Source organism: Aotus nancymaae, unplaced genomic scaffold (genome assembly GCF_030222135.1).
Source record: "Aotus nancymaae isolate 86718 unplaced genomic scaffold, 86718_ANA_hifiasm-v0.15.2.pri h1tg000007l, whole genome shotgun sequence".
Lineage (NCBI taxonomy): Eukaryota > Metazoa > Chordata > Mammalia > Primates > Aotidae > Aotus > Aotus nancymaae.
The window spans coordinates 11,701,692-11,717,232 of NW_026988418.1; the positions used below are offsets into that span (position 1 = coordinate 11,701,692).

General features: G+C 36.7%; 1 protein-coding gene across 5 annotated transcripts in view; it reads right to left on the reverse strand.

Moving 5' to 3' along the window:
• The window catches only part of SPATA6 (spermatogenesis associated 6), a 160,915-nt gene that overhangs the window by 78,144 nt on the left and 67,230 nt on the right, over positions 1 to 15,541 (reverse strand). For all 5 annotated transcript variants that reach the window (XM_012434815.2, XM_012434814.2, XM_012434817.3 and 2 more), the window contains exon 8: positions 6,487 to 6,527. In XM_012434815.2, the coding sequence (XP_012290238.2) occupies positions 6,487 to 6,527 (41 nt within the window). The remainder of the gene's footprint in view (positions 1 to 6,486; positions 6,528 to 15,541) is intronic.

A 15,541-nucleotide genomic window follows, 5' to 3' on the forward strand; every position in this document is an offset into this window, starting at 1 on the left:
TATAAATTAAACTATTTGTTTGAGAAAGAAGCAAAATCCCACACATCCAATGGTCCATATTTCCTAAATGCTATGAAAAAAATTACTTAGATTCTAAAAATTGCTTCCTTAAAAGATTTGCTAGCCAAGACAAATTAAAAGTATAAAATGTTAAAACCATTTGCCTTTGAGATGCCTTCACATCCTAATTTGAAAGAAACAGCATTTATCTCACTATTCTTTATCTCCTGTGCTATGTTCCTCCATCACCCTCAGACCTCTATTCTTCCTTCTGCCTACTTTCCTTCTCATCTGACCTGCTAGAAACAAAAGTTCAATAACTTCTTAAAGGTAAATTCTCTTCAGAATGGGACAAGTGCCATGTGGTTGCTTTTTAAGCTCTGGTCTGTTTATTTTTAAGCCTCTGGGCTGAAAACCACTGCCAGAGACTTTCCAAAGCCTAAACAAGATAAACAAGTATTTGCAGAAGAAGTTAGAATTCTGTTAACTCCAACCTAGTCCTTGTACATTTTCCTTTATCAATAAATGGTATCATCAAACAGTGAGTTATGAAAGTCAGAAATCTAAGAAGTTTTCTTAACATTGTAGAGCTAAGTTCCTTTCAATACTCTCTGATTTCAAAGTATTCCTGGCTACTTTTGCCTAGCTCCTGGAATTAAAAAAAAAAAAAAGGAGTAGAGATATTTTTATTAGGATCTTGTTAATTTTTAAATTACTCTAGGTAGAGAACATCTTTACAGTATCAAATTTTTCTCTATGAGAACACATTACAGTCATGCATTGCTTAACAATGGGGATACCTTCTGAGAAATACATCGTTAGGCAATTTTGTCACCATGTAAACATCATAGAGTATACTTACATAAATCTAGATGGTATATTCTACTACACACCTAGGCTATAATGATATAGCCTACTGTACGTAGGCTATAAACCTGTACAACATGTTACTGTACTGAATGCTATAAGCAATTGTAACAAAATGATAAGGATTTGTGTAACATACCTAAACATAGAAAAAGTATATTAAAAAATAGATAATATAATCTTATAAAACTACTGTTATATTTGTGGTCCATCGCTGACCAAACGTCATCACACAGCACATCTTTTCCATTTTTCAGGTCTACTATTCCAACGTGAATTCTAAGTATCTGTCTAATATCTCTATTACTATCACCCTCCATTACTACTGCCCCAGTCTAACCTATCATTTCTCACCTCAACTATTCAATAGCCTACTAATTTGTCTATCAGCATCAGCTCTTTTCCCAGTGCAATTCATTTTCCATACTGCAATTCAGTGTAATATTTTCAAAGTATAACTCTAACCATGTCACCTTGCTGTTTAAAACCATTTCATTTGCTCCCATTGTACTTAGGTCAATTACCAAAATTTCCAATGTGGCCTAAAAGATTTAATCCCTACCTGCTTCTCCAGGTTCAATTTATACCAAGTACCTATTCATGTCTTTACTTCCAGCAACACCAATCTTTCAGTTGCTTAGCCACAGAACCTTAATAAATGCTATTTTCCCTTTTCTTTTGCATATGCTCTTCCCTCTCCCTTTCACGGAGTAAATTCCTATTCATCTTCAAAGCTCAACATCTTTAAAATATCTTTTCCATTCTCCTCAATCAGTCAACCCATCTTAGTATATAATGTCAAAGCATTATATATGTCCTCCATGATATTTATCACAGTTCCAAGTACATATGAATGTTTGCGATTTTGTTATCATTTCTTCCTCCTTCACTACCATGAAATATCCATGAGGGCAGAGATGATTTCTTTTTTTGCTAATTTTCTATTTCCATCATAATAGTCGGCCACATAATCTTTTTTAAAGGGAAAAAGAGATATTAGGAGGGAAAAGGAACAGAGTATTATAAGTGTGATAGAAATGGCTGGCTGTCCACCATAATTCAGCTTTCCCTCCTCCAGAGTAGAACTGTTGCTAGAAGCAATCTTTGCATCTAGGTGAGAGAATGTGATTAGTTATTGGCAACAGAATATAGGTAATAATGGTGTGTCAATCCCAGGCCCAGGCTTTTAAGTAACAGATATGCCTTCTCTGTATTTTCCATCATCTTCCACCATGTGAAAAAGACAGCAATGCCTCAGTGTGAGCCAAAGCCTTAAGATGGGTCACTGCATGGAGAAAATAGCATATACAGATCAAAGTATCTTCAATTTAATTATGTAATTAAAAACTAAATTTCTGTTATATTAAGCTTCCAACAGTTAGAGGCTTATTGGTATACCAAATAGCATTAGCCCAATGAGTTTACAAATTGTTATCTTAATGTACTAGCCTTAACAGAAATTGATATATGCATTGGCTTATCAGTTGGGAGCAGGCATACGGGAACAGCTATTTTCAAATAGAAAATTTAAGATGCCTGTAATGCAGTGGCAAAATATTTAATAAAACTATAGCCTACAATAGCTTGAAAGGCAGATCACAGGGGTTTCAAGCTTATACTTCGAGGGAAATAAATTGAAAGAAGAGTATTTTGTGCTGGCTTTTATTTGTATTTAGCAGGGATATTAGTCAGTTTTCACAATGCTGATAAAGACATACCCAAGACTGGGAAGAAAGAGAGGTTTAATTGGACTTATAGTCCCACATGGCATGGGAGTCCTCAGAATCATGGTGGGAGGCGAAAGGTACTTCTTACATGGTGGTGGAAAGAGAAAAATGAGGAAGAAGCAAAAGCGGAAACCCATGATAAACACATCAGATCTCATGAGACTTATTCACTGTCACCAGAGTAACACGGGAAAGACTGGCCCTATGATTCAATTATCTCCCCCTGGGTTCCTCCCACAACATGTGGGAAATCTGGGAGATAAAATTCAAGTTGAGATTTGGATGGCGACACAGCCAAACCATATCACAAGGGATTTCAAGAAAGTGGTAAGCTCATATGGAATCAATCTAATTGTCCATCAACAGATAAATGGATAAAGAAAATGTAGTATGCACACACACATACAATGGTATACTATTCAGCCTTTAAAAAGAAGAAAGTCTTGTCATTTATTATACAACAACATGCACGAACCTGGAAGACATAAAGTTTGATAGGCACAGAAAGACAAATGTCACATAATCATGCTTACATGTTATATTAGTCTGTTTCCACAGTGCTATAAAGACATACCCAAGGCTGGTAATTTTTAAAGAAAACAGGTTTCATTGACTCACAGTTCCGCACAGTTGGGGAAGTCTCAGGAAACTTACAATCATGGCAGAAGGGGAAACAGGCACGTTTTATATGGTGGCAGGCAAGAGAGAGCAAGCAACAGCAGGAAAAACTGCTTATAAAACCATCAGAACTCATGAGAACTCACTATCAGGAGAACAGCAAGGGCAAAACCACCCCATGATCCAGTCACCTCTCTCTCTCAACAAGTGGGAATTGTCCATCTCTTGACGCATGGGAATTACAATTCAAGATGAGATTTAGGTGGGGCACAGAACCAAACAATATCACATGTGGAAGCTAAAAATTCAAATTCACAGAAGCAGAAAACAGAATGGTGGTTGCCAGAGGGTTGTTGAGGGTATGATAAGAAGAATGCAGAGATGTTGGTCAAAGGGTACAAAGTTTCAGATAGACAGGATGAAAAATTCTGTAGCTCAACTTTACAGCATGATTAATAATATATTATACACTTGAAAACTGCTAAGACAAATTTGTCTTAGGAGAAAAAATCAGTTGTTACATTCAGTAATACCTTACATGGTAGTATTTCTAAACTTCAGTCGTTCACAGAGCACTCTCAAAATTTTTGCAGTATTTGCATATATTTTACGTTATTTTCCTTAAATTCATTTTCTCTTTGTTTATTTACTCACCATGATAAATGAAAATCCGGTATCATACATGCATGATAGCCTTACAAATACCGTGAAAATAAAACTCACCATAATAAATGAAAATACAGTATCATATGCTTTATGTGTACGACAGCCTTAAAAAATACAGTGAAAATAAAACTCACCACAACAAATAAGTATGTGAAGTAATATGTTAAGTAGCTTAATCTAATCATTCCACAATGTATACATATATGAAAACAGCATGTTGTACCATAAATATCTAAAATTTTTGTCAATTATGCCTTAATAAAGCTGGAGAAAAAAGAAAAGGTGAGAAGCTCAGGAAAGAACTCTCTTGCCTATGCAAAGTATATACATTCAAAGAACTCATGCAAGGTCCCACTTTTCTAGAAAATGTTCTGCGAGCACTCCTGGCCTCATGGCTCTTTTCCATATAGAAATCCTATAGTGTTCTATTACCTGACTATTTATTAACTAACTACTATGTGCCTACATGAAAATAATCCCTTTTTATTTTCATGTTTAATACTGCAGATATATTTATATGAAAATCTACCTCTTCAATACAAAAATAATCCTGTGAACTTCCCACCAACTGTCCTCCAAGGGAAGCCCTGATATTAAGGAATACAGAGATGGGAGTAGGAAGGAATTAAAGTGGTTGAAATGCAGTTTTTGGTGGAATTCATTTGGAAAAGAGGGCTCTTAACATCTGTCTTTAAATGAACCAGCCAACTTACAGCTACCTTAGGATAAAGATTAGTACTTTCTCTTTATTCTGTATTGTATAGATTTGGTTTACTTGTTTTCTCTTAATAATCCACTTACAAAATATACATATGTTAGGAATTACTACTATATGTCAGACAATATGCTAGGTACTACCAATTATTATCAACAAGCAAGATCAGTAGGTCCTTTCCATATTGTATATGTGTGTGTATAACAAATACCAATATATACGATGCATAAATTTTAAATGTCAGGGTGGGGTTGGACTAGGTTAATTATGCCAGGTCCACCCTCCTCTAGTGACAGCCTTAAAAAATAAACAACTCTCTATATAAACACTATACAGCAGCATCCCCAACTTTTTTGGCAGCAGGAACTGGTTTTGTGGAAGACAATTTTTCCATGAACTGGTGGGTAGGGGGAAGATGTTTGGTTTCAAGATGAAACTGATCTACTTCAGATCATCAGCCATTAGTTAGATTCTCATATGGAGCACACAACATAGATCCCTCATATGCACAGCACAATAGGGTTCACACTCGTATGAAAATCTAATGCTGCCACTGATCTGACAGGAGGTGGGCTCAGGCCATAATGCTCGCTCATGTGCCACTCACCTCCTGTGGTGTGGCCCAGTTCCTAACAGACCACAGACCACTACCCCTCTGTGGCCTAGAGGTTGAGGACTCCTGCTATACAGGGACAGCCCTATCTATATAAGTGCTATATTTATAGTCTACACTAGTGGCTCTCAATTATGAATCTTTAGATAGGTGGCAAAAGAGATGCATAAGAATCATCCAGAAACTTGGTAAAAATAGAAAATTCCAGTCTCCATTCTCAGCAATTTCAATTTACTACGCTTAGAATAAATTTTTATAAAGTTTCACATAGATGATTCTGACACTGGTAGATTTGTGTCCCTAAACAGTGCTTTGACTCATTATGTAACTGTCCTGTATTTCTTTTATCATAGTTAAAAGTATGACAAAGTATTATGGTATTCAGTACCAGTAGCACAAAACAGTTTAATAAACAATGAAGAAAAGCTTTGGTTTTTCTTTTGTTTTGTTTTCCCACATATAATAACACTTATCATCAAGATGCTTTCACTTAGGGACAGAAAAGATAAGCTGTAAGACAGTTCTTCTCAAAATGTAGGACATGGACTACAGGTGATATGGGAAATAATATGGTACCCAAAACGATTTGAGAAGATATACAGATTATTTTACATGGCATATGAACATACATGAAATAATACCGAATCACCAGAAAAAATGTATTATCCTTTCAACTCCCTTTGAATATAAAAATTCTCAGTTTTATCTACTGGCATGTCTCTTATACCTCTCTATCATTGATTCTCATTTTAATAAATGGAGAGCACATTTCAGAGCCTTTAGCAAAACAGTATCTAGCCAAAATTTAGAAACATTGTTTTATTTTTAAGGCTACCATACATGTAAAGCATGTGATACTGGATTTTCATTTATCATGGTGAGTAAACAGAAAGAAAGTGAATTTAAGGAAAAGAGCATAAAATATATGCAAATACTACAAAAATTATGAGGGTGCTCTGTGAATGACTGAAATTTGGAAATATAGCATCTAAGGTATTACTGAATATAACAACAGTTTTCTCTCCCTCATGCACACACATAAACATACACTAACATATTAATTAATGCAAATGAATAACCAAACGCCACAAAATAATTTTAGAAAGACATTAAATGTATTGCTTGACAAAGTAACCAAATGACATTATATAACTATCATTGTTTTTACATTTTTTACTAAGTGAATTTGATAATCCCTACCTGAAATACATATATGAAATATACTCATGTTGTTGTCTGAAAGCCAGAATAATTATTATTCTACAATTCATTCCACACACCTTATAATCCTTGGGTCGGTAGCAGCCAAGATGAGAATGATCTGAAAAAGGAAGTACAAAACAATTAAAGTTTTGGGGCTTTACTCAGTACTTAAAGGAATCAATTTTCAAAAATCAACTTTTAAGTACTATAATTTCTGTTATACTGACAGAAAAGAAAATAAGAACCAGAGACAATCAGCTTGCACCTTCAAGAGAGTTGATTAGGGGCATTTTGTATTCCCTTCCTCCACTAAGAAAAACCAAAAGAGTGAGTAGATAATCATACATTGAAAAGATCAGCCAAGAGAGAATACTGGAATTCAAAAGAAAATTGACAGGCAACATCTAAAGCAAGGAAGGAGAAGGAAGCAAGATGGCCTGTTCAGCGAGGATTGGTACCCAAAAGATACTTCTCAATATAGAGAAAGAGTAAGTGAGAGACTCTCAGCTGTCCACATTATCACCATAGACCCCTGCAATCCCAGACCACTAAAGAGCCCCTCATCCCTCGTGGGCTCTGAAACTAACATAAGGAGCTGCTGGGAGATTGTACCACAGCACTTCCCAAGAGAGAAAGCTTGCCCTGGATCTCTCACGTTCCCTGAGACCTAAGTAGCTACGGCAAGGCACCACTGCAGAACTCCCTCCCCTACAGACTGTGAGCTGTCCTGGAGCCCAGCAGCAGCAAGGCTGAAGTACAAGAGAAGCACAGGTTACTGCCCCTAGGACTTAGCAATAAGCTATCACAAGCTACTGGATGTAGGGCTGTATTAGTCCATTTTTACACGGCTGATAAAGACATACCCAAGAATGCGCAATTTATAAAAGAGGTTTAATTGGACTTACAGTTTCATGTAGCTGTGGAAGCCTCACAATCATGGCAGAAGGCAAGGAAGTGCAAGTCACGTCTTACATGGATGGCAGGAGGCAAAAAGAGAGAGCTTGTGCAGGGGAACTCTTCTTTTAAAATTATCAGATCTCATAAGACTTACTCACTATTACAAGAAAACAGCACAGGAAAGACTTGTCCCCATAATACAATTGCCTCCCACCAGGCCCCTGCCACAACACATGGGAATTCAAGATGAGATTTGGGTGGGGACACAGCCAAACCATATCAAGGGCAGACACATGACTGACTCTTTAGGACTGCAGCACAAATGAGATGCCATTCTAGAACCCTTCCCCCAATAGACTGTGCACTGTCCTGAAGCCTAGCAGCATTGAGGCTGAGGTACAAGTGGTGTACATGCTCCCCACCTGCCAGCTAGGGTACCATCACAGACAGCAGCATTGTCCCCAGCTCCAAGTAGCAGGGCAGAAGTACAGATACTACTTCCACAACCCAAGCACCCCACCAGTGGCCAGGGGACCACTCTGCCCCTGCCTACCACAGTCAACACTTGTTTACACCGTCAGGGAGCCTGAGGCAAACAAGACAGGCCCAACTCTGCCCCTCCTCTTCCCATGCCAGAGCACATAGTTTGAGGGCCAGAAGACTGCCCAGCCCAGTCCACCACTACTGGCACCTGAACACTCCCCCAAAGGGAAAGAAGGTTGGGCCTCTTCTTTTTAAAATGTGATGATTTTTTAAAAACAAGAGCTCCTCTGCACAAGCTCTCTCTTTTTGCCTGCTGCCATCCGTGTAAGACATGACTTGCTCTTCCTTGCCTTGTGCCATGATTGTGAGGCTTCCACAGCCACTACCACCAGAGCCGGCATTTACCTGTACACACCACCTTCAAGCCTGGAGACTGGCCCACCTAGACAATCTCAGCCACTGCCAAAAACAGTGTGCACTACTTGAGACTCAGAGGATCATCCTGCCACTGTCACAGTCATCACCCAAGCCACATTGATTACACAGGGTACCCAGGTGTTTGCAAACTTGTCCATCTCTGCCTGGCCCATGATGGCTACTACTAGCATCTGAGTAAGCCAACTAGAGGCCCATGAATCAGTTCACCAGGACCAGCTAACATTGCTGCCAGCACACACCACTGTGGAGCCCAAGGACAGGCATTGGTCAGCTCACCACTGCCACCACTGGGACCCAAAGACTAGACTACCTAGTGTCCAGTCCTCAGCAAAACTGGAACACAGCCTCCACTAATAATTGCACACTAAGGCAATGAACAAATCTCAGATACCACTGATGCTGTTTACAAAAAAAAAAAAAAATCACAGAGACTATACCACTGCATGCCCCCAGAAAAAGGCCAAAGTGCCCTACCCAACCAGTAACAGAGATGCATCTTCAGGAAAAAGTCCTCCCATACAAAAGCAAATTCAAAAAACTGGAAGAAACAACTGACATACCAAATGTTTGGACATCAATGTAAGGACACAGGAAAAATGAAAAGCAAGGAAATATGACACCTCCAAAGGAACAAAATAATTCTCCCAAAACAGATCCCAATCAAAAATAAAGTCATGAAATCCCAGAAAAAGAATTCAAATTATTGATTCTAAAGACACTCAGTGAGATATAAGACAATTCTGAAAAACAATATAAAGAAATCAGAAAAACACTGCAGGACATGAACGAAACATTCGCCAAGGAGATATGTATCACAAAAAGAGACCAAATAGAAATTCTGGAGATGAATTAATTGACTGAACTACAAAATACATTTGATTTTGTTTTTTTTGTTTGGTTTTTGATTTTTTGTTTTTTTTTTGAGGCAGGGTCTCACTCTGCCACCCACGCTGGACTGCAGTGGCATGATCTTCACTCACTGCAACCTCCACCTCTTGGGTTCAAGTGCTTCTCCTGCTTCATCATCCAGAGTAGCTGGGATTACAGGCATGTGCCACCAGATCCACCTATTTTTTTTTTTCTTTGAGATAGACAGAGTTTCACTCTTGTTGCCCAGGCTGGAGTGCAATGGTGTAATCTTGGCTCACTGCAACCTCTGCCTCCTGGGTTCAAGCAATTCTCCTGCCTCAGCCTCCCAAGTAACTATTTTTAGTAGAGACAGGGTTTCACCATGTTGGCCAGGCTGGTCTTGAAGTCCTGGCCTCAACTATCGGCCTGCCTCGGCCTCCTAAAGTGCTGGGGTTGCAGGCATTAGCCATCAGGCCTGACCTACAAAATATATTTGAAAGCATCAACAATAGACTAGACCAAGCATAAAAACAGGATGTCAGAATTTCAAGATAGGTCTTTTGAAATAACTCGGTCAGGCAAAAATAAGAAAAAAGAACAAACAAAAACTTTTGTGATCTATGGGACACCATAAAATGACCAAATATACTAATCATCTGTATCCTCAAAGGAAGAGAATATAAGAGTTCAAAAAACTATTTAATGAAATAATAAATGAAAAACTTCCAAAGTCTAGCAAGAGACTTAGACATTCAGATGCAAGGGACCAGTAATCCCTAAGTAGATGCAATACAAAACATATTTCCCATGGAATATTATAGCCAAAATGTCTAAAGTCAAAGACAAGAAAAGAATCCTGAACAACAAGAGAAAAGTGACTAGTCACCTATAAAGAAACCCCCATTAGACTAACAGCATATTTCTAAGTAGAAACCTTACAGACCAGGAATGGAATGAATGGAACGTAAGTTCAAAATGCTGAAAAGAAAAAAACCTGCCAGTCAAGGACACTCACTATTAATATATCCAGAAAATAATATCCTTCATAAATTAAGGAAAAATAAAGTATTTTCCATATAAGTCTGAAGGAATTCATCACCAGTAGACCAGCCCTACAAGATGTGATCAAGGGAACTCTAAACCTGAAAGGAAAAGAATGACATGTATCATTATGAAAATACAAAACTCAATGATAAGGCAAGCACACAAATGAGAAAGAGAAAGGGCTCATGGTACAACCACAGAAAACCACCAAACCACAATGACAAACAATGAAAGAAAAAGAAAGGACAAACGAATATATAAAACCACCAGAAAATAACAATATGGCAGGAATAAAACCACACATATCAATAATAAACTTGAATGTAAAACTAAAAATAGAACAACCATACAATCAACAATCTCACTACTGGATATCTATTCAAAGGAAAGGAAAAAAGTATATTGAAGAGATATTGACAGCACTACTCACAATAGCCAAAATGTGGAATCAACCTAAGTGTTCATCAATAGATGAATGGATAAAGAAAATGTGGTATATGCAATGTAATAATAAAATAATTAGGGTATAAAATGAATGATATCATGTCATTTGCAGGAACATGAATGGAACTGGGGGATCGTTATTTTAAGTGAAATAAATCAGGCATAGAAAGACAAATATTGCATGTTCTTATATGTGAAAGCTAAAAATATTCTGTCACATAAAGTAGAATAATAGATACTAGAGGCTAGGAAGGGTAGGTTGGTAGGGGTGGGCGAGGAAGAGCAGTAGCTTAACAGGTACAAACATAGATTAGAAAATAGGTATACTCTGTTGTCAAAGGAGAGCATAGAAACTATTGCTAACAACAACGTATATTTCAAAGTGGCTGGAAGAGAGGACTTAAATTGTTCCCAACATAAAGAAATGATAAATACGCAAAGTGATAGACAACTTAACTACCCTCGTTTGATCATCACGCAATCCACACATGTAACAAATATCACAGATACCCAGTAAACATCTAAAATATTATGTATCAATTTTTTAAAAATCAGAACCATAAAATTCTACTTTCTCACTCACACATATCACTCAAAAGCATTCTATGGTTCTATATTTTACCTTATCCAGAAAATAAATAAAGACCTACATTAGTCTGTATTCAGTAAATTCTTCAGCATTTTTTCATGGCACAAAATATCTTCTAGGTGCCCTGAACCATACCAGAAATCAGCTGAAATATTAAAGTATTTTGCACAAGGCTAACTTCTCTACATAATGTAAGATTCAATTTACTTCAAATGCTTTTCAAAAATTAAAAATAAGAATAAACTCCTCTTCTGTACGAGTCTAATATGTAGCATGATCACAAGTAGAGGAAAAAATGAAAGAATGAGAAGGACATCTGGACACGGTGCCTCACACCTGTAATCCCAGCACTTTGGGAGACCAGAGCAAGAGGATCTCCTGAGTTCAGAATTTCAAGACCAACCTGGGCATCATGGTGAAACCCAATCTCTACAACAAAAAACAAAAATTAGCTGGGCATGGTGGTGCCTGCATGTCTGTAGTTCCAGCTACTAAGAAGCTGAGGTGGGAAGATCATTTGAGCCACGGAGGTCGAGGCTGCAGTGAGCCATGCGCTCCAGCCTGGTAACAAAGCAAGACCTTGTCTCATAAAAAAAAAAAAAAAAAAAAGACAAGGATATGTTAACTTTGAAAATTAAAGTAATAATTTCTGGAAGTAGTATGTATTTCCTTGCAGCTAGTATTATATTAAGTTTCTGTATGTTAAAGCACTTGTACGGCTTCTGCATTCCACAAACCATCTATAAACTTACCCTGATTTGCATAGGTTTATAATTTTATTTCTACAAATTAGTCTATTACTTTGATCTGAGGTTTCCCAATGTTCATATTTAATCACCCTCACCACCAATTATTCACAAACTATATTTCAAATGTAAGAAATAAAGGAGATGAGGTCATGGTCCCTGGTTGTGAAGTACTTATAATCTATTTTGGTTAGGTTATAACCAAATTGAACAACAGCAATATAAAGAACAAACTAAGTCAAAATGGTATAACAATTATAATATAAAAAGTTGTACCAGACAGTAATCTCTCAAGGTAAGGCAATCAGGAAAAATTTCCTAAAGGTAAAGAAACCTGACATGGGCATAATCATTTAGAAAAGTAGGAAGAAAAGAAAGAAATAGGTCAGATCTTGTGTGTATGACTTCGGGCAACTTAATATCCTTCTTTAAACCTCAGGCTTCTTCATCCATAAGAAATTCAAACAAGAGGAATATGTTTAAAAGCAAACAGAAATGAATGAGGTATTTTCTAATGAGGATGTAGATGATGATTACATGCTATTTTTTTTATACAGAAAATATTAAAACATTACCAGCTACTACTGTCTACTCAAGATATGACGTATTAGGATGTGACATGTTATTTCTATTTCACTCTGTGACAGTTAATCATCTGATAAGGGATTAATGAAAGTTCATAAAATATTACAATTTTATATAGAAATGAGACTCATAAAAGAACCTTCAAATGAAGAGAAGAAGGTTCTACTAAGAGGAGAGACAGTCTAACATGTTTACTAAATTCCTAAGCAAAATGTAAAAAGAGGCCAGGATGATGTCCTTGATTTTCTCTTCAAATACAAAAATAACTAGATAAAGCTTACACAAAGTCTTGCATTACAAGAGATATTGAGTTTCTTCAAAAGGACTGCACAGAGATACAATGTGCTTGAAAAATTTATTTAAAAAAAAATATATCTTAGTGAAAGTAGAGAAAGTAGTATGAGACTAGTAGAAAAGGAGGAGCTAGCAGCTAGAAGACCTGGATTCTAGATTGTATCTATCAAGTCACATAACTTCTCTAAGCTGCTGCCATTTTTCTCAGTCAAATATAATTAAATCCATCTTCACATGATTATTTTGAGTACTAAAGCAGTAAACGTTGGTGAAAACTGCATCTTATAAAAATTTAATAAATATTAGGCAAGACATTTTGGCAAGAAAATATTCAAGAAGAATTTCTATTAAAGTAAAATCAAAAGTGAAAATTCACCATGTGTAAGAAGTCCTACCATAAGAAATTCCTATATGTATTTAAATGGTTGATGAGAACCCAAAAGTTGATAAGAACTGCTCAGCTGTCAGCCAAGGAAAGAAATGTAGTCAAAAAATAGAGACATTAAGATCAGAGAAACAAAACGGAAAAGCTCCAGAAAGCCAGCTAATAAATATACAAAGAGGAATAGAATTTTTAAAAATGACTATTTGGTGAAATTCATAGTAAGAAATTGTTTCAGGCAACAATCATCAATATATGCTAAAGGAGTCAAAGTTGAGGTATAACAGGGTATTACATAGTTTCAAAATGTCTCCACACAATTACAAAAGACAGAAATAGCACCTCTTTGGTGGAGAAAACCAGCATATCCATCTGAATTAAGTGAGTAAAATTAACATCACCAGTAGTGGAGAAACACCACATACCTCCTGGTGTGATGCACTGAGAGTAACACATCACACCTGTTGTATTCTTGGGAAAAATAAATAATCTAAATCTAATCATGGGGGGAAAAAACCAAAGACTCATATTGAGGAATATTCTACAAAATAGCTGGCTTATGCTCTTCAAAATTATCAATGTCTTTAAGCATAGTAAAAGACTAAGGGACTAATCCCTATTAAAGAAAACAAAAGAGACACAGGAGCTGAATGCTTTGTATGATGATATTTCTTTTGTTAGGAAGATATTATTAGAACAACTGGCAAAATCTGATTTAGCTTTATAGATCAGTTAATATCATATCATTATTAATTTGCTACATTGTTAATTAACCTGTGTTAATCACATAAAATAATGTCTGAATTAGTCTGCTCAGGCTCTCATAACAAAATATCATGGACTGGGTAGCTTAAACAACAGAATTTTATTTCTAACTGTTTATTTCTCACAGTTAGAAATAAAATTCTGAAGCCTGAAAGTTAGAAGACTGAAAGTTAGAAATCTGGGTGACAGGACGGCCAGGTTCTGGGAAGTTTTCTCTTCCTCTCTTCTAGATGGCTGCCTCCTAGTTGGGTCCTCACGTGGCAGCGAGAGAAGCCCTCTGGTGTATTTTCTAGTAAGGACACTAATGTCATCATGAAGGCCCTGTTCTCAAGATCTCATCTAAACCTAATCACTCCCAAAGCCTCTATCGCCAAACCACCATATTAGCGGTTAGGGCTTCAACACATGAACTTTTAGGGAATACAAATTCAGTCCATAATAACATCCCTGTAAAAAAAAAAAAAAAAAAGTGTGGTGATTCCTCAAGGATCCAGAAATAGAAATTCCATTTGACCCAGCAATCCCATTACTGGGTATATACCCAAAGGATTATAAATCATTCTTTTATAAAGACACATGCACACGTATGTTCACTGTGGCACTGTTTACAATAACAAAGACCTGGAACCAACCCAAATGACCATCAGTGATAGATTGGACAAAAATGTGGCACACATACACCATGGAATACTATGCAGCCATAAAAAAGGATGAGTTCGTGTCCTTTGTAGGGACATGGATGAATATGTTAACCATCATCCTCAGCAAACTAACACAAGAACAGAAAATGAAACACTGCATGTTCTCACTCATAGGCAGGTGTTGAACAATGAGAACACATGGGCACAGGGAGGGGAATGTCACATGCTGGGGTCTGATGGGGGATGGGGGATAGGGGAGGGACAGCTGGGGATGGGGAGGTTGGGGAGGGATAACATTAGGAGAAATGCCTGATAATAGGTGATGGGGGGATGGAGACAGCAAACCACCATGGCATGTGTGTACCTATGCAACAATCCTGAATGATCTGCACATGTACCCCAGAACTTAAAGTACAATAAAATAAAGTAAAAAAATCTATATGCAGACTCATACCAAGACAGAGGAAAGAGAAAAAGTGAAAGAAAAAGCAAATATAATTGTATGGATTCTGAGTGAAAGCTATATGGCAATTCTTTATACTACTATTACTTTTCCATGAGTCTGAAATTACGTGAAAATAAAAATTAAAACAAAAATTAGAAGGAAAAAACAACTCATTATTGATCTCTCTGATTATACCACTACATAGGCAGTTAACTGCTTTGATTAAAAGTTATTACAAACTACGACAGTTCTGCTGGCAAATATGTAACTGTCAAGAAAAATCAGATGTGTAAGTGTTCCCAAAAAATCTTCCAAAGAAACATATATATTGAAATTATCTTACATTGGCTTGTTCTTAAAGCTCATTTTCCATGTCCATAAGCTTGTTCCAAGAGTAAAAACTGTGTAACATCTGTTTCTAATTTCACATAATCTATTATTGTGGATATAAAAAAACTTTTGATTATCACATCTATCTCCTTGCTAGTGCTAAAAAAAACAAGCACAAACTCTGTATGTTTTCAGAAAAG